Source organism: Hyla sarda, chromosome 1 (genome assembly GCF_029499605.1).
Source record: "Hyla sarda isolate aHylSar1 chromosome 1, aHylSar1.hap1, whole genome shotgun sequence".
In the NCBI taxonomy this organism is placed as follows: Eukaryota; Metazoa; Chordata; class Amphibia; order Anura; family Hylidae; genus Hyla; species Hyla sarda.
Genome location: NC_079189.1, coordinates 577,423,228 through 577,445,181, shown reverse-complemented (window position 1 = coordinate 577,445,181; position 21,954 = coordinate 577,423,228). Strand labels below are relative to the sequence as shown.

Genomic DNA, 21,954 nt, shown 5'->3' with positions numbered 1-21,954 from the left:
CGCTGCGGAGAGCTCACAAAGGTGGGTGCGCAATGACAGGCAGGACCCCAGCGATCAGACATCTTTTCCCCTATCCTTTGGATAGGGGATAAGATTTATTAGGGCCAGAGTACCCCTTTAATTTTTTATTTTTTTTGCTGCAGCGGAAATGTAGTATTACAACCCAGCATTCAAATAAATGGGCAATAATCAGATGTATAGATAGTGATGCCCTTGGATTTTAGATCAAGCATCGTAACAGTTAAAATACTGTAATCTACTGCGGAAAAAAAAAAAAAAATCACACAAATGACCAATTCACTAGGGAAGCCATTTTTCTTGCTTGTCTCCTGATAACTTTGAGGATAGTTTCCTGCTGCCCTTGGACGGGCAGAGTTATATGGCCTCCTTGCTTTTAATGCACTATAACCCTGTGTACTTGAAGCACATGGGCAGATAAGATTCCCACCGAGTGTAGAATAGAATGAGGACACAAAGTAAGAGAAGACAAGGCAAATGGATGCAATGTAGACATGGACAACTAGTACAATCCTCTTCACAATGTAACACACATTGGAAGAACAACATGTGTAATGATAAAGATCAGCAACATGATGACCAAACTACTAATCCCAGCATGCACTGAACAACACAGAGAGGATAGATATGTAAACCCGAGTAATCAATTGTCACCTAAGGAGGAGACTGCACCACGTAATACATCCCAGTGGCTACTGTATGCAGCAGTTCTCTGCTCTGTCCTATAGAGGGCGAACACTATTATAACGAACCTGTAATGCCATTAAAGGGGTACTCCACTGCCCCGGTGTTCAGAACATTTTGTTCCGAATGCTGAGAGCGGGGTCCTGACGTCACGCCACACCCCCTTAATGCAAGTCTATGGGAGGGGGCGTGACAGAAGCCACGCCCCGTCCAATAGACTTGCATTAAGGGGGTGTGGCGTGACGTCAGGACCCCGCTCTCAGCATTCGGAACAAAATGTTCTGAACACGGGGCAGTGAAGTACCCCTTTAATGGCGTTACAGGTAAGTTATAATAGTGTAAGGGGGCGTGGCCTTGCCCCACGACCCCCGCAGCCCACACTCAGCATTCGGAACAAATCACTGGGGCAGTGGAATACCCCTTTAAACTCCTGACATGTCATAGCCACACGTCAGAAGTTGTGATCAGTCCAGGTCCGGGTGCTGAAACCAATCACTGAGCCATGTGCACCTTTGTTTTGTTTCCCCTGCTCTCCTCAGAAAGCTGAATTAGCAGTATTCAATTGAAGTCTATGACAATAAGAACCCTGATCCCAACTTCTAACATATTATGTTATGTAAAAGCGGTTAGCAAGAATTCCAAAAACAAAGCTGCTTTCTTCCAGAAACAGCGCCACTCTTGTCCTAAGGTTGTGGGTGGTATCACAACTCGGCTCCATTCACTTTAATAGAAATAAGCTGTAATACCACACAAGCTGAGGACAAGAGTAGTACTGCTTCTGAAAGACAGCAGCCATGTTTTTCTAATGCTGTTCAGGCATGCTGGGAGTCGTAGTTTTGTAACAGGTGGGGCTTGGGGCTGTCCTAAACGTACAACAGATGCAAGAACTGAGCAGAGTCACTTAGGCCCCTTTCACACTACCGTTATGCTCCGTCAAATACGGCCCCCAAACTCTTTAAAAAAATTTTTTTGCAGCTTTACGCCCATCATTTTGACGGGTCATAATAGTGCAAGCACTATTTTTTCTCCCGCTATTCACGATTCGGAAAAGAACAGACTTCACACTGATGGAGACAAACGGCAGTGTGAATGTAGCCTTACCTTGTCTGATGCTTCAGAGGCCAGAAGGTTGGTGGCGAGGGTCTGGAGCTTGTGATGTGCTACAGTCTTTAGCGCTGCCAGGCTGCGTCTGGTCATGGCCTGCTTCAAGTTGACTGCTGAATGGCTGAGCGCATCGACAGCAGCGGGAACAGCTTCGTCACAGGCGTTGAGTATCTCCACAGCCGTGATGCCCATCACACAACGATCCAGGGCGCCTGAACAAGCAGGAAAACACATATACATTTAAGTGCAGCTCACCTGTCCTCCCCTCTCTTAGAACACATGAATGTTTTCACACACAAAAAAAACAACTTTTTCTTGTGAATACAGGTCTATCACAGACAAATAGGTCTTCACAGTTACTGGCTACAAACACTGTGTAATCTAATTCATATTCCCCTCTGTGCCCTAGAAATATTTGGTAGGTTGGTAAGTACACACCAAACAGGACCAACAGCTCAAACATATCTCACGAACCGCAACTGCGCTCAGACTCACCAGCAGTGCCTCCAATCCTAATCAAATGGAAAACAAGCGTATTGTCTAGCAGAAAATAGTGCAGGAGAACAGATTAATTTTTACATGACTAAGGGCTGACATGACCCAAAACGTGTCGGGTTTGTATGCTATGATCTGACTACAATTAAGAAACATCTGTCCTTCTGCTTTAAGATAATAAAATACTAATGAGACAGATTTCGGGTCTTTTCGACCCTTAGTCATGGCAAGAATAATAGTCAACAAGACCAGAAACGAGTCGGAATTAGTATACTTAGAATCTGAAGATCTTACTAAAATAAACATCTGTTCTTCTGCACTATTTGCTGCCGGACAATACATTTGTTTTCTGTTAGCAAGAAGAAGGGCTAGGATACAAGTGGAGGATAAATCAAGGTCCTCATACACATTAGAAAAATAATTAATACAAATTATGTATATATGCAAGTTTCACAGTTCAACAGTCTTGGATTTAGTTAAAAAATTCACATAAGCATTGCTGCATGCGGAATAACAGTAGAACAGAAATGTAAATGTCCTTCAAAACAGGTTCTTTACATAATCATAAAATTTGGATGTTCTCACCCAAAACTTGGCACATTCAGTCCCAAAGTCAGTGTTCTTGGTGCAGTGTGTCAGTATCCAACATATCAAAGACAAGCTAGTCTGCTTTAGAACAACTCCCCTCTACTGCTCTCTGGCAGTGCTCACACATATATAAGATCAGGTTCAGGACTGCAACACATCACAGAACTGAAGTATGGGACCTGCATTATCTCCGGAACCTTCAGTCACTCCCAAAACCCAGACCCAAACTCCAGCTTTATGTCACTAAGGCAAGAAGCCTCAATGCATACCTCCAAACCACCATTTTACCAGCTGATTGCTTACAATATATATATTTATTATTGTGGTATCCCAGTAAGGGATATACTCCTACAGTCCTGTCAGGTTGAGTCCCTGTACGTCCTCAGGGCTCTCCTGCAGTGTTCCCCCATAATGTGAATAGATTGTATATTAAGTGTAAAGGACCCTTGACGTTGGTCACATGATAATGTTTGTCACATGTTTTAACCCCTTAAGGACTCAGGGTTTTTCCGTTTTTGCACTTTCATTTTTTGCTCCTTACCTTTTAAAAATCATAACCCTTTCAATTTTCCACCTAAAAATCCATATTATGGCTTATTTTTTGCGTCGCCAATTCTACTTTGCAGTGACATTAGTCATTTTACCCAAAAATGCACGGCGAAACGGAAAAAAAAAATCATTGTGCGACAAAATCGAAAAAAAAACGCCATTTTGTAAATTTTGGGGGCTTCCGTTTCTACGCAGTGCATATTTCGGTAAAAATTACACCTTATTATTCTGTAGGTCCATACGATTAAAATGATACCCTACTTATAAAGGTTTGATTTTGTCGCACTTCTGGAAAAAAATCATAACTACATGCAGGAAAATGTATACGTTTAAAAATGTCATCTTCTGACCCCTATAACTTTTTATTTTTCCACGTACAGGGCGGTATGAGGACTCATTTTTTGCGCCGTGATCTGAAGTTTTTATCGGTATGATTTTTGTTTTGATCTGACTTTTTGATCACTTTTTATTCATTTTTTTAATGGTATAAAAAGTGACCAAAATACGCTTTTTTGGACTTTGGAATTTTTTTGTGCGTACGCCATTGACCGTACGGCTTAATTAATGATATATTTTTATAGTTCGGACATTTACGCACGCGGTGATATCACATATGTTTATTTTTTTTTTTACACTGTTTTATTTTTTTTATGGGAAAAGGGGGGTGATTCAAACTTTTATTAGGGAAGGGGTTAAATGACCTTTATTAAATGACCTATAACACTGCACACACTGATCTCTCATCCTGATCACAGGCGTGTATTAACACGCCTGTGATCAGCATTATCGGCGCTTGACTGCTCCTGCCTGGATCTCAGGCACGGAGCAGTCATTCGTCGATCGGACACCGAGGAGGCAGGTAAGAGCCCTCCCGGTGTCCGATCAGCTGTTCGGGACGCCGCGATTTCATCGCGGCGGTCCCGAACAGCCCGACTGAGCAGCCGGGTCACTTTCAGTTTCACTTTAGAAGCGGCGGTCAGCTTTGACCGCCGCTTCTAAAGGGTTAATACCGCACATCGCCGCGATCGGCAATGTGTGGTATTAGCCGCGGGTCCCGGCCATTGATGAGCGCCGGGACCGCCGCGATATGATGCAGGATCGCGGCGCGATCCCACTTCATATCGCGGGAGCCGGCGCAGGACGTAGATATACGTCCTGCGTCGTTAAGGGGTTAAGTCATATGTTTGTTACCCAGAGAGCACCAGCCAGGTGCCTAGGTGACCCGAAGGTAGCCTATGGGCTCCTTGAACAGCCCCCCTTTATAAAGATAGGGAGGAGCTGCAATCGCTCTCTTGTGATTCTTTTCCTGTTGAGGTTCAGTCTAGTCCAGACATCTTAGGGTCGGTGTCCAGCACATTTTGGAGTCCTCAACCTAAATTGCAGCCACAAGTCAGTAAGTCAAGTCGTCTTTATCATCTGTCATCATCTTCAGTCAAGTCAATTGTAGTCAGCTTGGCCTGCACCTATAATCTGTCAGGTCACTGCAAGTCCCTGCAAGTTGCAAGGTCCCCGTCTTACTAGTCACCTCTCTGGGATCCTGGCCAAACTGTATAGACTGTACCATCTGTCTACCTCAGTAAAAGCTACCATTAACCTAAACATCGTCTTGGACTATTATTTGCCCCTGCCTAACCTAGGACTAGCGGTTCTACCTTCGGGTGGTTACATAGGCAAACCACGCCCTGGCGTCACGAACACGAAGTAGTTAATACCATCTACCCCTGGGCAACACCATTTGTCCCTACACCTCACCTCACACCCTGTGCCACACCACATTATAATATATATATTTCAATCATCTTGTGAACATTTGGTTAAATCAAGATGAAGATTTATCCCTTATCTACAATTGACCCCCTACGAATGAAGCAATGAATCCCTGTTGATGAATGCATCCTACCACCTTTTTTATTTTTTATTCTCAGGATCATCAGGGATCCTGGCATTTGGATCCACCCCTATCCCCAATTGTGTGGATAGTGGGCAACTCTGCATCTTGGGATATCACTTTTAAAGGGGTTGTCCCTTTTAAAATACACATTGACAAACACTATTGGAAAATTATGATTCAATAAAGGGGGAGTCCTCTGACCCAAATCTGTTGGTCAGAGTGCAGAGCGGTTACAAAGTGTGCCTCTTGCTATAGAGGACCCATCTTATACTCATTGATATAAATGGGCACTGTGTAATGCTTTGCTGCTCCCCTGGGGGCACTGTAGAGAAAATGCACACTTACTGCCAGATCATAACTGATCGTTGGAGGCTACAGCAGGGGAACACTTTGGGCAATGTCTGCTTGTTAGGAGGGTCACATAATAAAACATTTCTAATATATATGTATATTCTCTAGCATTTATAAAATTTCCATTTATACAGTTAATCTGGACATGCCAGCTATGTCAATGTAGGAGAAACGATCATGACAAATGAAACATTTTGGAAGATTCCTTTTTATTTAAATTTTTTTTTTTTTTAAACCCATCTCTAACACTTTAATCCTTTTCCAGGACTGCAGTAAGCATCATCTAGTAGTATTTTTAGATGAAGAATGCAGAAAAAAAATAAAAATAAATGCAACTTCCAAGTTGTGAGTGAGAGAAGCTGCATTGGTCTGCTCTGACCTCTGATCTCCTCATCCTCTCCTGTGGAGCATGGAGGTCTCCTCAGCCCCTGGACAGTGAGGAGCACTAAGCTTGTATGAGAAATCTTTGCTGTATCTGGCTCAGGGGGAATTACAAGACAATCTGAAGACGCACACTGAAGTCTCTCACATCCCCTGTAGGTTCTTGATCAACCTTCAAAGAAGAGGAACACATGACGCTGAGATAGCAGGAGCCACGGGTTTATTAAAAAGGAGAACTCTTACAAGTCCGTCTCTATTTACCCGAGATACTGCAAGGTCATAGAAAAATGGCTGCACTATTTTAAAGGCGGAACATACCTGAAACGTCCCCAATACACATGCCCCCAAAATATCTGTGGTTTCAAAAGACTTTTAAAACAACTCATGTTTTTTTTGTTAACCCTTCAGAGTGGTGACAAGGTGATATAAATACCCTCACTGCTATTATTGAACCCATGAGAGTGCCCTCCACGGTGCAAAGCTATTTCCCATTCTCTCCATTTCTAGGTGCAGGACCAAGACTCACTTTCCCTTACTTTTCTGGCCAATGACAGCACAGTACCTACTCCTCTCTGCTATGCCATGACATAGTGCTGAAGACAGTGCGGACCCTTTCATTTATCCTCATATAGGATCCTATTAAGGGGATTTTCTCAGAGAGTTTCTACTGAGGCCTTTATAGACTGTACCATTCTGTAACAGACGTGATTATATTTTTCTGCACACAGCAAGGTGTATAAGTTGTAGATCCCAGCCGTATAACATTCCTCTGTTCTCAATAAGGTCACTGACTCCAGGCATTTGCTACAAAAAGTGCCTCGGGCCAGTGAAAACTTAGATGTGTCCGCAGCAGTCCAACGATAGGAAAGGATTACATGCATCCAGTATAGTGAGGCAGCGGCACATACACATATTGATCCATACTGTGAGACGTCCAAGTGAGACATAAGCATTCAATAAGAGAGTTCAATAAAAGCAATTGATGAAGAAGAGCATAACACCATAACCAAGCCATCAGTAATAGATGAGTAGTCGCTCCGCGCTGCAACATGTTACTCTCTATGACTACATGAAAGGTCTCCAGCCGACTGCTATCAGTGATATTACAGGTCTATTAGCTACGCAGATGATCAATCCAAGGAATTTTTCTTTTTTAGTTCTATGCTCACTGGTTGTATGACATCTGATTTTATGTTCTTGTTTTAAAGAAGTACTCCAAGAGTTTTTTTTTTTTGCTTATACAATAATGCATTACAGAATAATGTAGAGGTTCTTGTGTATACCTAGTACTAACCAGTTTTAGCTGATGAAGCAGGCTTAGGGTGTTTAGCCATATCGGTTTTAGTGCAGAAATTAGTTTCTTATGCTGCCTATATTTCCTATAAATCCTCTGGCTTTGCAGAGAGAGGGGGTGGAGTATGATCACCAAATAAAACCAACCTAGTCTCCAGCAACCAAAAGCCTTAAAAGCTTAAACTCATAACTGGGTTCACATTACATGCAGTTTTGATGCATTTTCTTATTTAGGGTGTATTCACACGTACAGAATCCTGCGCAGATTTGAGGTGCAGGATTTAAAGCTGCAGATTTTATGCTACACAGTTCAAGGTTAACAAAACGACTGAACACAGCTTCAAATCTGCAGCTTTAAAGAAAATCTGTCATCAGCGTCACCTGCACTAACCTGTCAGTACAGACAGGTAGTGCAGGTGACACTGATGACAACGATACTTATCTGGTCCCGTTCCGTGCTGTCGGTCTCCAGCTATCCTCTTTGGTACCTTCCGCTCCTCGCCCGATTTGGAGCATGGGCGGCACTTAGTGACATCACCATTACTGTCCTCTGTTTTGTCCCGCTGCTTGCAAACACCAGTGAGTGGTGATGTCACTATGCTCCACCTATGCTCCAAGTCGGGCGAGGAGCGGAAGAGGATTGCCGGAGAACGGCAGCACGAAACAGGACCAGGTAAGTATCGTTGTCATCAGTGTCACCTGCGTTACCTGTCTGTACTGACAGGTTAGTGCAGATGACACTTATGACAGATTTCCTTTAAATCTTACACATCAAATATGTGCAGGATACTGTTCAAGGGGAATAGACCCTAAGGAAGGGTCACACCTTCCGTATTTTGCTGCTGTGTATTTTCATACCCATTGAAGTCAATGGGTCGTAAAATTATCTGTGTCTTTTGCTGCCCAGTGACTTCAATGGGTAGGGAAATGCACATCAGCAAATACAGCATGTGTGACTCTAGCCTTAAAGGGGTACTCCAGTGGAAAACAATTTTTTTTCAAATCAACTGGTGACAAAAAGTTAAACAGATTTGTAAATTACTTCTATATAAAAATCTATATCCTTCCAGTACATATCAGCTGCTGTATGCTCCAGAGGAAGTTGTGTAGTTCTTTTCAGTCTGACAGAGTGCTCTCTGCTGCCACCTCTGTCCATGTCAGGAAGGTACAAGCAAATTCCCATAGCAAACCTCTCCTGCTCTGGACAGTTCCTGACACAGACAGAAGTGTCAGCAGAGAGCACAGTGGTCAGACTGAAAAGAACTACACAACTTCCTGTGGAACACACAGCAGCTGATAAGTACTGGAAGGATTAAGATTTTTAAATAGAAGTAATTTACAAATCTGTTTAACTTCCTGGCACCAGTTGATTTTGAAAAAAAAAAGTTTTCCACCGGAGTACACCTTTCAGGAGTGCTTTGAAAGAGTTTTATTACGTTTATGACATGTTTTCAGCACATTTTAGCTTTTGCAGTGATGTTCTAAAATTGTTGTAAAAATTACAATTTTACCATGATTTATCCGCTTGCAGTAAATAGAACTACAGCAAAGAAAGAAGAAACCTGACAAAAATGCAATGTGTGAACACAGCCTCAGGAGAGGTGGATAACTACTATATATCCTGATCTCAAAAGAAAGCAGCAGTAGTATACAGATAGAGCTGAGAGGGGTCTGGGAGCTCCCTGGAGTAACCAGATAGCTGATGATGTTAGCTTGTAGTTCACAGAAAGTCATCTGACACATTAAGCACTGCTATTTTCTGTGGGTCAGTTTGGAGATTGCACAACCTATTTACAGTAGCGAAATGCAACTATGCCGAAATGTAAAAAAAAAATGATCATTCACACTCACCATTACAATTTTTTTTTCACTTTAATACTTTCTGCAATCTATACAGTTTACTGCAATATTTATACGTATACAGTGGTCCCTCAACATACGATGGTAATTCGTTCCAAACGACCCATCGTTTGTCGAATCCATCGTATGTTGAGGGATCCGTGCAATGTAAAAGTGCATTAAATACTCACCTGTCCCCGCTGCTCCGGACCGCGTCCTCACCGCTCCCGATGGTCTCCCAGGGGCTCCCGATGGGGTCCCGCTGCTCCGGCGTCGTCTTCTGTGTCCTCCAGCGTCTTCCGCATCTTCACCGGGGCCCGGGCCTCGCTTTCTAGTGACGTTATTACGTTGTTGCGCCAGGACTGCGTGCGCAGCTATGTAATAACGACACCGGAAAGAGAGGCCCGGACCCTGGAGAGGACCAGGAGCAGCAGGGATAGGTAAGTGAACCTGCTGGGGCACATTACACTGCTATCCGACAGCAGCTTAAGTATTTTGCGCTGCCGGATAGCAGTTGGGGGTCACTGTATTGCGGTGAACTTATAAAACGGAATCGGACTTCCAGGAATACAGGGTTTAAATAATGTGCTATGTGGCGATGTGTGTGCAGCTATTCAACAGGTCCCATCTGCCCCACAACCAGAGGGGACACTGTTCTCAGCTCACCCAGCTTTTCCAAACTTTTAAACCTCAAATCTGCCTCTTTATACCATTTGACATCTCTAGCTTTTGTATCTCTGTCTAACTAGGCATCATAACAGTTTAGAAGTCTGGGAAAGAAGGGTGATATCTCCTGTATCAGTCATAATTCTTTCTTAACAAAAAGCTGAATAGAATATTAAAAAGGACCGTCACAGATGTATAGTTACTGCTGAATCTTGTTTTTTATTTTCAGGGGGAAATACTCTTTTAATAAATGAATAATTGAGCGATACGAGGCGCGTCCTGCCATAACATACCGTCTACGGTGCTATTTTAAGAGGCCAAACAGTGTAATTGTACTTTGTGGAAATGATCTTACCGGTATCCATCTGCCAGACGTAGACAGAGCCGTCTGAGCAGCCGACCACCAGATAGTCGTCCGATGGTCTCCACTTTATGACTTGGATGGGAAAGAGATGGCGGGACGCCAGCATGATACACTTTCTCTCTCTCAAGCTAAGAAGTCCGACGGAGTGATCGCTGGCCACCGAGCAGATGCAATGCTGCACTCGTGTCTGGAATGGAAAGTAAAAGAGACTCAATACAAGTATAGATCTAAGACTACTAGAATAGAACACCATCTCCTCCAAAGAATCACATTATACATGAGTACTCTTCTAAGAAAGGGAATGTCTGCCCTTCCTCCAGAAGGAAGAAACATAAATCTCTCAAATTTGCAAACTTTTTCCCTATTAACTACATGTTAGATGCCAAACCTAAATCAAGACCTCCTCAATGAGAACCAGTAATCCACCAGAGATAAATAAAAATCTGATGGACTTCTACAAAGTGCCCCCAGTTTAAGAAGGTCACGGTTATGGGACCCTTTGTCATGGGGCCTATAAAGGGGAAATCAAATCTGTAGACTACACAGCCATGGATAGAAACATAGAATGTGTCGGCAGATAAGAACCATTCAGCCCATCTAGTCTGCCAGTCTGCCCTATATTCTAAATACTATGAATAGTCCCCGGCCCTATCTTATGTTAAGGATAGCTTCATGCCTATCCCTATGTTATAGGAAGGATAGCCTTATACCTTTCCTATCTATCTTATATGAAGGATAGCCTTTTACCTATCCCTACCGTATATGAAGGATAGCCTTATACCTATCCCTATCTTATATGAGGGATAGCCTTATGCCTATCCCTATCTTACATGAAGGATAGCCTTATGCCTATCCCTGTCTGATATGAATAATAGCCTTTTACCGATCCCTACCGTATATGAAGGATAGCCTTATACCTATCCCTATCTTATATGAGGGATAGCCTTATGTCTAGCCCTATCTTACATGAAGGATAGCCTTATGCCTATCCCTACCTTATATGAAGGATAGCCTTATGCCTATCCCTACCGTATATGAAGGATAGCCTTATGCCTATCCCTACCGTATATGAAGGATAGCCTTATACCTATCCCTATCTTATATGAGGGATAGCCTTATACCTATCCCTACCTTATATGAAGGATAGCCTTATGCCTATCCCTAACTTTAATAAAGAATAGCCTTATACCTATCCCTACCTTATATGAAGGATAGCCTTATACCTATACCTATCTTATAAGGATAGCCTTATGCCTATTCCAACTGTATATGAAGGATAGCCTTATAACTATCTTATATGAAGGATAGCCTTCTACCTATCCCTACCTTATATGAAGGATAGTCTTATAGCTATCCCTATCGTATATAAAGGATAGCCTTATGGGGGTTTTAAGAGACTGCAGACTAAACCACATGTTGCTGAGATTTATTCAATAGTGACAGTGAAGATAAAAAAAAATAAAAAAGAGACAGACTGTAGAAAAGGCTCTAAATCTGTCGTACTGACTAATCCAATTGAATATAATATGTGAATAGCAGACAAGAGGGCACAAAAGGAGGTCCCTGTGAGGAATTGAAATTGCATGCGGGGAGCTATCGGAAGATCAGGTCAGAGATGTTTGGAGGGATCAAGTTGTATACTGCAGCTAAAGTGAGGGGAAGTATCGTAAGGTTAGGCCAAAGACGTATGGATGGGACAGGATATGAGTAAAAGAGACGATGTGGAGGGGAGGTTTCAGGAAGTTATACCAGGTGTATCAAAAGGACATGAATGGAGATTATATATAGGGAGGTGTAAATAGATCAGGTCAGAGATGTAAGAGAGGGACGGGTATAAGGAGATCAGGTCAGAAATGGATGGGAGGGATGGGTTGTGGACTGAAAAATATATATAAGAAAGTGGAAGGAGATCAATTCAGAGGTGTATGAAGAGAACGGGTTGTGGACTGGACATTATACACTGCTCAAAACAATAAAGGGAACACTTCAACAACACAATGTAACTCCAAGTCAATGACACTTCTGTGAAATCCCACTGTCCACTCAGGAAGTAACACTGACTGACAATCAATTTCACATGCTGTTGTGCAAATGGAACAGACAACAGGTGGAAATTATAGGCAATTAGCAAGACACCCCAATAAAGGAGTGGTTCTGCAGGTGGTGACCACAGACCACTTCTCTGTTCTAATGCTTCCTGGCTGATGTTTTGGTCACTTTTGAATGCTAGCGGTGCTTTCACTCTAGTGGTAGCATGAGACAGAGTCTACAACCCACACAAGTGGCTCAGGTAGTGCAGCTCATCCAGGATGGCACATCAATGCAAGCTGTGGCAAGAAGGTTTGCTGTGTCTGTCAGCGTAGTGACCAGAGCATGTAGGCGCTACCAGGAGACAGTCCAGTACATCAGGAGATGTGGAGGAGGCCGTAGGAGGGCAACAACCCAGCAACAGGACCGCTACCTCCGCCTTTGTGCAAGGAGGAGCAGGAGGAGCACTGTCAGAGCCCTGCAAAATGACCTCCAGCAGGCCACAAATTTGCATGTGTCCACTCAAACGGTCATAAACAGACTCCATGAGGGTGGTATGAGGGCCCGACGTCCTCAGGTGGGGGTTGTGCTTACAGCCCAACATCATGCCCGACGTTTGGCATTTTGCCAGTGAACACTAAGAGTGGCAAATTCGCCACTGGCGCCCTGTGCTCTTCACAGATGAAAGCAGGTTCACACTGAGCACATGTGACAGCCGTGAGAGAGTCTGGAGACGCCATGGAGAACGTTCTGCTGCCTGCAACATCCTCCAGTATGACCGGTTGGGCGGTGGGTCAGTAATGGTGTGGGGTGGCATTACTTTGGGGTGCCGCACAGCCCTACATGTGCTTGCCAGAGGTAGTCTGACTGCCATTAGGGACCGAGATGAGATCCTCAGACCCCTTGTGAGACCATATGCTGATGCTGTTGGCCCTTGGTATCTCCTAATGCAAGACTATGCTAGACGTCATGTGGCTGGAGTGTGTCAGCAGTTCCTGCAAGAGGAAGGTATTGATGCTATTGGACTGGCCCGCCCGTTCCCCAGACCTGAATCCGATTGAGCACATCTGGGACATCATGTCTCGCTCCATTTGCCAACGCCATGTTGCACCATAGACTGTCCAGCGGTTGGCAGATGCTTTAGTCCAGGTCTGGGAGGACATCCCTCAGGAGACCATCCACCACCTCATCAGGAGCATGCCCAGGCATTGTAGGGAGGTCATACGGGCACGCGGAGGCCACACACACTACTGAGCCTCATTTTTACTTGTTTTAAGGACATTACATCAACGTTGGATCAGCCTGTAGTGTGGTTTTTCACTTTAATTTTGAGTGTGACTCCATATACAGACCTCCATGGGTTGATAAATTTCATTTCCATTGATAATTTTTGTGTGATTTTGTTGTCGGCACATTCAACTATGTAAAGACAAAAGTATTTCATACGATTAGTTTATTCATTCAGATCTTGATGTGTTATCTTAGTGTTCACTTTGTTTTCTTAACCGTGTATATGGGAAGGAGAAAGCAGGAGTGGACTGACCGGCTGGTCCGATCGGACGTGGTCCGAGGGCTTGGCCGGGTAAAGGGCCCGCCGCTGCCGTCGCTACTGAGTATCCACAACACTTGTCCCGGATCCCCAGGCAGACAGCGCTGCCTTCTGCTGTATGTGTGGGGAGAATTCTGCTGCTTAGACCTACTATGGGGGGACCCTGCTGCCTACACCTACTGTGGGGGACCTCTGCTGCCTACACTTACTGTGGGGGGACCCTTCTGCCTACACCTACTGTGGGGGGACACTGCTGCCTAAACCTACTGTGGGGGGACCCTGCTGCCTACACCTACTGTGGGGGGATCCTGCTGCCTACACCCATTGTGGGGGACCCTGCTACCTACACCCGCTGTGGGGGAACGCTGCTGCCTACACCTAATGTGAGGGACTATCTACTATGTTCCTGCCTAGCTAATATGCGGACAAACTACCAAACTAATAGGAGGGCTACCTACATAAGGGGTTTTCATACAGGGGCAGCTATCTGGGTGATTTACCTACAGGGGGCATGACTACCTACCTAGGGGACATTAACTACCTGGGGGCATGATCTACTAGGGGCCACTACCTCCTGGGGACATTACCTACCTATAACTTCCACAAGAAACACCTTATTTTCTGTCCGCTAACACAAAATACTCTTTAGTGCCCTGCCTGAGACGAGACTCTGGATCCGCCACTGGGTGGAGGGGGTGCTGGCTACCTAATTGACTAACTACCTGGCTACCGAACTTTATACCTGGATGCCTAACAACTTACCTACATACCTGGCTGCCTAACTACCTACCTACATATCTTGCTACCTAACTATGTACATACCTGGCCTTCATACATGGCTGGCTAACTACCTAGCTAGCAACCTACCTACCTACCTGGCTAGTCACCTACCTACATATCTGGTTTCCTGATCTGCCCACCTAGTTACCTGTTTACCTTTTACTATGCAGGACAACAAAGAGGGCATAATTACAGTTTGCGAGCCTATAGATGGGAAGATTGTCTAGAGGAGGGGAGGGCACTGGAAAAATGGAGTCTAACATGTTTGTCCTGCAGATGTTAAGAGATCGACATGACGGTCTGATCCGGTTGGAGAAGAAAAGGAGAGAGGACACAGCTGATCAGAAAATTGTGAGTCTCTTGATGTAACTGTAATCACTTATATGGTGTACAGATCCTGTGTACAGCTGGTATCTACCGCTATATGGGCACTGTATATAATCACTTATATAGTATACAGATCCTGTATAGTATACTGGTCTGTGTATAGTGGTTTTATTTAGTACATTATGGCGGTATTATCCAGTTATTGTGTGGTGGTATATATTTACTCCTTGTATACTGGTATTATTGGTCATGGGAAATAATGTTACCTACCTTAAAGGGGTATTCCAGGCAAAAACTTTTTTTTATATATCAACTGGCTCCAGAAAGTTAAACAGATTTGTAAATTACTTCTATTAAAAAATCTTAATCCTTCCAATAGTTATTAGCTTCTGAAGTTTTCGGTCTAACTGCTCAATGATGATGTCACGTCCCGGGAGCTGTGCATGATGGGAGAATATCCCCATAGGAGCTGGACAGCTCCCGGGACGTGAGTCATCAGAAAGCAGTTAGACAGAAAACAGCAACTCAACTTCAGAAGCTAATAACTATTGGAAGGATTAAGATTTTTTTAATAGAAGTAATTAACAAATCTGTTTAACTTTCCGGAGCCAGTTGATATATAAAACATTTTTTTGGCCTGGAATACCACTTTAAAGTGTTTATTATAAATAAAATGTAGTTTATTTTGTATGTAGGGGTGGTGGGGGGATTTGGGTGGAATAGGGGCAGAAGTGTGACCAGCGGCGGATCATTGCAGGGGGCCCTTGCTTTTTTGGTCCGGGGCCCTGAGTGTTGTTAGTCCGCCCCTGGGTGTAAGTAGATCAGGTCAGAGATGTCTGAAGGGGATGGATTGTGGACTGGACATTATATATGGGGAAGTGTAAGTAGATCAGGTCAAAGATGTATGAAGGGGATGGATTATGGACTGGAAATTATATATGAAGAGGTGTAAGTAGATCAGGTCAGAGATATATGAAGGGGATGGATTATGGACTGGACATTATATATGGGGAAGTGTAAGTAGATCAGGTCAGAGATGTATGAAGGGGACAGGTTGCGGACTGGACATTATATATGGGGAGGTGTAAGTAGATCAGGTCAGAGATGTATGAAGGCGACTGGTTGTGCACTAGAGATTATTTACGGGGAGGTAAAAGGAGAACTGGTAAGAAATGTATGAAGTTGGTTGTGGACAGCCTTGTATGTCACTGTTAATAATGTATAGTAAACTTAAATGACTGGGCAGTATGTAGCCAGTGAGGTGAGAGACAGGGGTGGATTGTTTGGGCAGCCGATATATTGGGGATGGGGAGTAAGAGTGTTAGATAGGAGGCCACAGTGGAGGATGCTGCAGTAATCCAGGTGGGAGATGATGTGGGCATGCCCTGCCATATTTGTTCGGTCGAGAGTTGAAAAAAAGGTGGAAACGGTGGGGAAAGTGCATCAAATGTGTAAAAATGGTGCAAGTTGCTTAATACATATGTCAATTCCAGACATACTAGATACGCTTACACCACCAATAAATGAATGCTGTTGCAAAACTACAACTCCCAGCATGCCCGGACAGCCAACGGCTGTCCGGACATGCTAGGAGTTGTAGTTTTGCAACAGCTGGAGGCACCCTGGTCGGGAAACACTGCTCTAGATAGCTGTCAGAAAATCCCTTGTTCAGCCAAAAGCTATCTTGTCGACCTCCCCATATACATGCTCACTAAACTTGGCCAAATGTCCAAGCTCATTCAATGAGAAGATAAGCAGCTGCCAGTCTCAATAAGAATGGTGGAAGAAAATTCTAAATTTGCCGTTAAAGGGGGCCTCCACAAAAATGATTTGACCGGTCCGACATTTATCTGATATGTATGCGGCCTGCTTAATGCAGTACAGTGCGGACAACTACTGGCAGTGGCTGATAGAAAACAAAAACTAATAGAGAAAAGCATGAGCTTATTTAGCAATTTCTGTTGTCTATTAATTCTTAAGTCCATTAAGGTTTATGGAGAACGTAAATGACACGATACATAATGTATTATAATATTGAACCCTGCAAAAAAAAATTAGCTTTTTTCTAAATATTCTCCATTGATTTTGTCTAATAGTAATGCATTTAATCTTTATACACTGCATTATCGCCGTCCTATTATTTGTCTGGAGGACGGACCTTTACAGGAACAGTTGCGGATTCTGCGCCCTCCGCCCATTACTCAAGGGGGTGCGACGCGCCCCCGGTAAGATCCATCATCATGTGACGAATGATACCTCGGGGCTATTTATCCCAGACTTTTCTTTCCTTACGGCTGGGAAGGATGAAAATAAAGCTGACACCGGAGGAAATGACTCGTCTTGCGACGCGTGGCGATCTATAATAACCTATTAACTAAAGCTTTTTCAGTTTAATTAGATGGTATTTAGGGCAATTCTGATTTCTTTCTTATGACAGACAATAATTAAGATAATCAAATGGAGATCCTGCTGACTGCATTATCCCAGGCTGTGGTTGCAGAGATGGAGACCAGAAGGGAGAGCCGTGGTTTGCCGCTAATTAACCTAAAGAAGAAGAAGAAGAAGCAAGACTAGGCTCCTTATTTCTTAGAAGAGAAGAACCGGATTACACACATGGATGTATATATAAATAGGACAGTACAACACGTATCATAATCTGTGGCTCTCCAGCTGCTGTTAAGGTGTACCTGTCATTTTTTATATAATGTGGATAAAAATATATGTATATTTGTAATATACATTGGTAAAAAATTTGTATATTTTTGGGTGAAAAAGTCCTGGCCGCTGTGTCTCTGTGCAGAGACAAAATAAAGTGTGAGCAGAGGCTCTGTGCACTGAGGACAAGCGGGCTCTGTGCACCGAGGACAAGCGGGGCTCTGTACACCGAGGACAAGCGGGGCTCTGTACACCGAGGACAAGCGGGGCTCTGTACACCAAGGACAAGCGGGGCTCTGTACACCAAGGACAAGCGGGGCTCTGTACACCGAGGACAAGCGGGGCTCTGTACACCGAGGACAAGCGGTGCTCTGTACAATGAGGACAAGCAGGGCTCTGTACACCGAGGACAAGCAGGGCTCTGTACACCGAGGACAAGCAGGGCTCTGTACACTGAGGACAAGCAGGGCTCTGTACACCGAGGACAAGCAGGGCTCTGTACATTGAGGACAAGCAGGGCTCTGTACACTGAGGACTAGCAGGGCTCTGTACACTGAGGACAAGCAGGGCTCTGTACACTGAGGACAAGCAGGGCTCTGTGCACTGAGGACAAGCAGGGCTCTGTACACCGAGGACAAGCAGGGCTCTGTACACCGAGGACAAGCAGGGCTCTGTACACCGAGGACAAGCAGGGCTCTGTACACCGAGGACAAGCAGGGCTCTGTACACTGAGGACAAGCAGCGCTCTGTGCACTCACAGTCTCAGTGATACGCTCCCGGAAGAGCCCTGCATGTCCTGCCCACACTTCTTGTATACTGTCACCACACAGAGACACACAAACACCACAAGTACACTTTAAACTAGAGCCCTGCACGGGACTGGTTTTTCAATCCCGCTCCCGATTATTTTTTTGACCAACCCCGCCCGCTCCCGTAGGGTGTTTGCTCCACTCCCGCAACATTTGTGTCCAATCCCTCCCGCTTCCGCTAACATAAGAATGTACAGACACTAAGGTGCAAAGCTCTGCGCATACTCCCCATGTAAATTTGTGGGGTGAAACTGAAATAAATGATGCCATTTTGTAAATTTGGGGTCTTCCATTTCTACGTAGTGATCTTTTCGGTAAAAAAAATTACACCTTAGCTTTATTCTGTAGGTCCCTATGGTTACAAGGATAGCTTATTTATATAGGTTTTATTTAATTTTACTACTTTAAAAAAAATTATAACTACATGCACCAAAATTTGTAGGCTCTTCTGACCCGTATAACTTTTTTATTTTTCCGTATACAGGGATGCTTTTGTTTTGAAGGGACTTTTTGATTGCTTTAAAAAAAAAAATTTCATGGCATATAAAAATGGCATACAGAAATGCGCAATTTTGGACTTGTTCAGACATTTACGCACGCGGGGATACCACATACGTTTATTTATCATTTTTACATTATTTTATTTAAAAAATGGGAAAGGATTGGGGGGATTCAAGCTTTTATTAAGGAAGGGATAATGGGAAAGGGTTAATAGTTTTACACTTTTTACATTTTGTTATAGCTCCCATAGGGTATGTGCAGACTGTAGTACAGAATAGGGTGCAATCATTAGTACTAGGGTGCAATGCTCTGCTGCACATACCCCCACCTGTATAGGAATGTACACACACACACACACACACACACACACACACTGCTATACACATATTGGGGGGGGGGGGGGGGGGAATAGGTGCAGAGTCTGTAGAAGACCCTAAGGTGCAATGCTCTGCAGTCTGCACCCCCCCCCCCCCACACACACACACACAATGTGTATAGCAGTGTGTGTGTGTGTGTGTGTGTGTGTGTGTTTATGTGTATGTATGTACGTACATTCCTATACAGGTGGGGGTATGTGCAAACTGCAGAGCATTGCACTCTAGGGTCTGTAGGTGCAATGCTCTGCAGTGTAGAGGCCCTGGCTAACTTCAATAATGGTATCTTGTCTGCTCTACGGAAGACATGACTAATGTGGCCGGTGGGTAATAGCATCACACAGTGAAGCGGCAGGCTTCTTATAGTGCTGCACTCTTTCTTGTGTTCTAGTGGGGAATGGGTCAGCACCTTTTTTGTGACGACACAGACACTGGACCATAAAATTTCTTGGAAGAATAACATTTAATGTAAAGTAAGAGAAGGCAGTGATCCCCCAGCCAGTGGCTCTCCAGCTTATGCAAATCTACATCTCCCAGCATGCCTTGACACCAGGACATGTAGTTTTGCAACAGCTGGAGTTGTAGTTTAGCTGCAGCTTTGAGTGCTAGGTATGTAAAGTAACGGTCTTAAAAAAACAACTGACGTGTTTCGCACACTATGACCTTAGTCATTGGTGTTTTTAATACCGTTTAACACTTTGTAACTTTTGTTTGTGCTAAATAAGAGAATTTGCATATGTTGGACTATATCCTTAAGAGCTGGATCTTCTTTCTGTAAATTTTGAACCTGGAGTACTCCGACCCTTCGAGCTTTCAACAAGCCACATGAGTGCGGTGAGCTGAAGAACCCTTTTGCTTTAGGTATGTAATGTGAGGTTTGCTTACCATTGCTTTAGAACAGGGATATATAACCTGTGGCTCTCTAGTTGGTGCAAAACTCCATCTCCCAGCATGCACCGATGGAGGAAGAAGTAGTTTTCCAACAGTCTTAAATGTAAGGTATGTAGTGTGAGGCGAGCTCTAGAGCAATGATGTCTAAGGGCATGGTCACATAGCAAATAGGCACGTAGGCATTGCAGTGGAAACCATACTGGAAACCATCAGTGTCTAAAACCCATCTTTTATTGACATCAATAGAGGTGGGCAACCATGCAGGGAAAAAGTTACATGTCACTTCTTATGTGTGCGGTTCAGCGCTGAAGCTCCAACTGAAGACAAGAGAGCCGCAGCATAGCACAATACATGGGAACAGATTATCCATCAACTCAGTGTTTTCCACAGTGTGCCTCCAGCTGTTGCAAAGATAAGTGCTGAAGCTCCCATTGAAGACAAGAGAGCCGTGGCGTAGCACCGTACATGTGCACGGCTTATATTTATCAACCCAGAGTATGCCAAACAGTGTGCCTCCAACTGTTTCAAAACTACAACTCCAAGCATGCTGGGAGTTGTAGTTTTGCAACAGCTAGCAACACACTGTTTGGAAAACACTGCCTTAACTGGCTCCAGAAAGTTAAACAGATTTGTGAATTACTTCAATTAAAAAATCTTAATCCTTTCAGTACTTATGAGCTGCTGAAGTTGAGTTGTTCTTTTCTGTCTAAGTGCTCTCTGATGACACCTGTCTCGGAAACTGTCCAGAGTAGAAGCAAATCCCCATAGCAAACCTCTTCTACATCGAGACAAGCAGAGATGTCAGCAGAGAGCACTGTTGACAGACAGAAAAGAACAACTCAACTTCAGCAGCTGATAATTATTGGAAGGATTAAGATTTTTTAATAGAAGTAATTTACCTACAAATCTGTTTAACTTTCCGGAGCCAGTTTTTTCTGGAATACCCCTTTAACCTGTGACTCTCCATCTGGTGCAGCAGCCGGCTGTCAGGGCATGATGGGGGGGATCTAGTTTTTCAACAGTTGGAGAGTCACGGGTGGGGGGGGGGGGGATCACTACCCTAGAGTATCAACATCACAAGACTCCATCCATGTTTACAGCATTGAGACATACAAACAATGTTGAGGACAAAGAGGCTTTAAAAGACCGCTTACAAAAGAGGGCAATAGTTATATATATGTAAATATGTCTCAGAACTGTAGATATTTTGACCCTTTTGCTCCCGAAAATGGCTGTACTTGTAAGCCTGTGGTATACATTCAATGCAGGACACACCTCTATATTGGGATACTTACACTACAGTTGTCTGGGGGGACGAGAAGTTGTGTGATTTCTCCCCCGTGGACACAGAAGATATGCTTCATCTCTCCAGAGAAAATGTCCCACACGATTACCGAGAAGTCGACCCCTCCTGATATGAGATAGCGCTGGTCGTAGCGAGAGGACACTTGGTGCGGATACAATAAGCAGGTTACTTTGTTTCTGTGACCACGGAGAGTTCTGTGAGGAGGCCAACCTGGGAATCCAGAGAAAACACCATTAGGGCTATTAGCAGACAAGAATGGTGTGCACAAATACAAAGAGCATTCTAACTTATTCCCTTAAAGGGGTCCTCTGCTGCTAGACATCTAATCCCCTATCCCAAAAAAAAAAAAGTCAAAAATTTCAGCTATTGTGTCACATCAAACAGCAAAAAAATGTAATAAAAAGTGATCAAAAAGTCACATATGCGCAAACAAGGCAGTAAAACAAACTACAGATCATGGCGCAAAAATAAGCCCTCACACATTCCTGAATACGGGAAAATAAAGTTAGAG

The 21,954-nt window shown here is 43.9% G+C and overlaps 1 protein-coding gene across 2 annotated transcripts in view; it reads right to left on the bottom strand.

Annotated features, from left to right (window-relative positions):
* The window catches only part of WDR7 (WD repeat domain 7), a 479,768-nt gene that overhangs the window by 402,969 nt on the left and 54,845 nt on the right, over positions 1-21,954 (bottom strand). For both annotated transcript variants that reach the window (XM_056544810.1, XM_056544818.1), the window contains exons 12-14: positions 21,433-21,653; positions 10,215-10,410; positions 1,804-2,018 (exon numbers count right to left, since the gene is read on the bottom strand). In XM_056544810.1, coding sequence (XP_056400785.1) covers positions 1,804-2,018; positions 10,215-10,410; positions 21,433-21,653 — 632 coding nt within the window. The remainder of the gene's footprint in view (positions 1-1,803; positions 2,019-10,214; positions 10,411-21,432; positions 21,654-21,954) is intronic.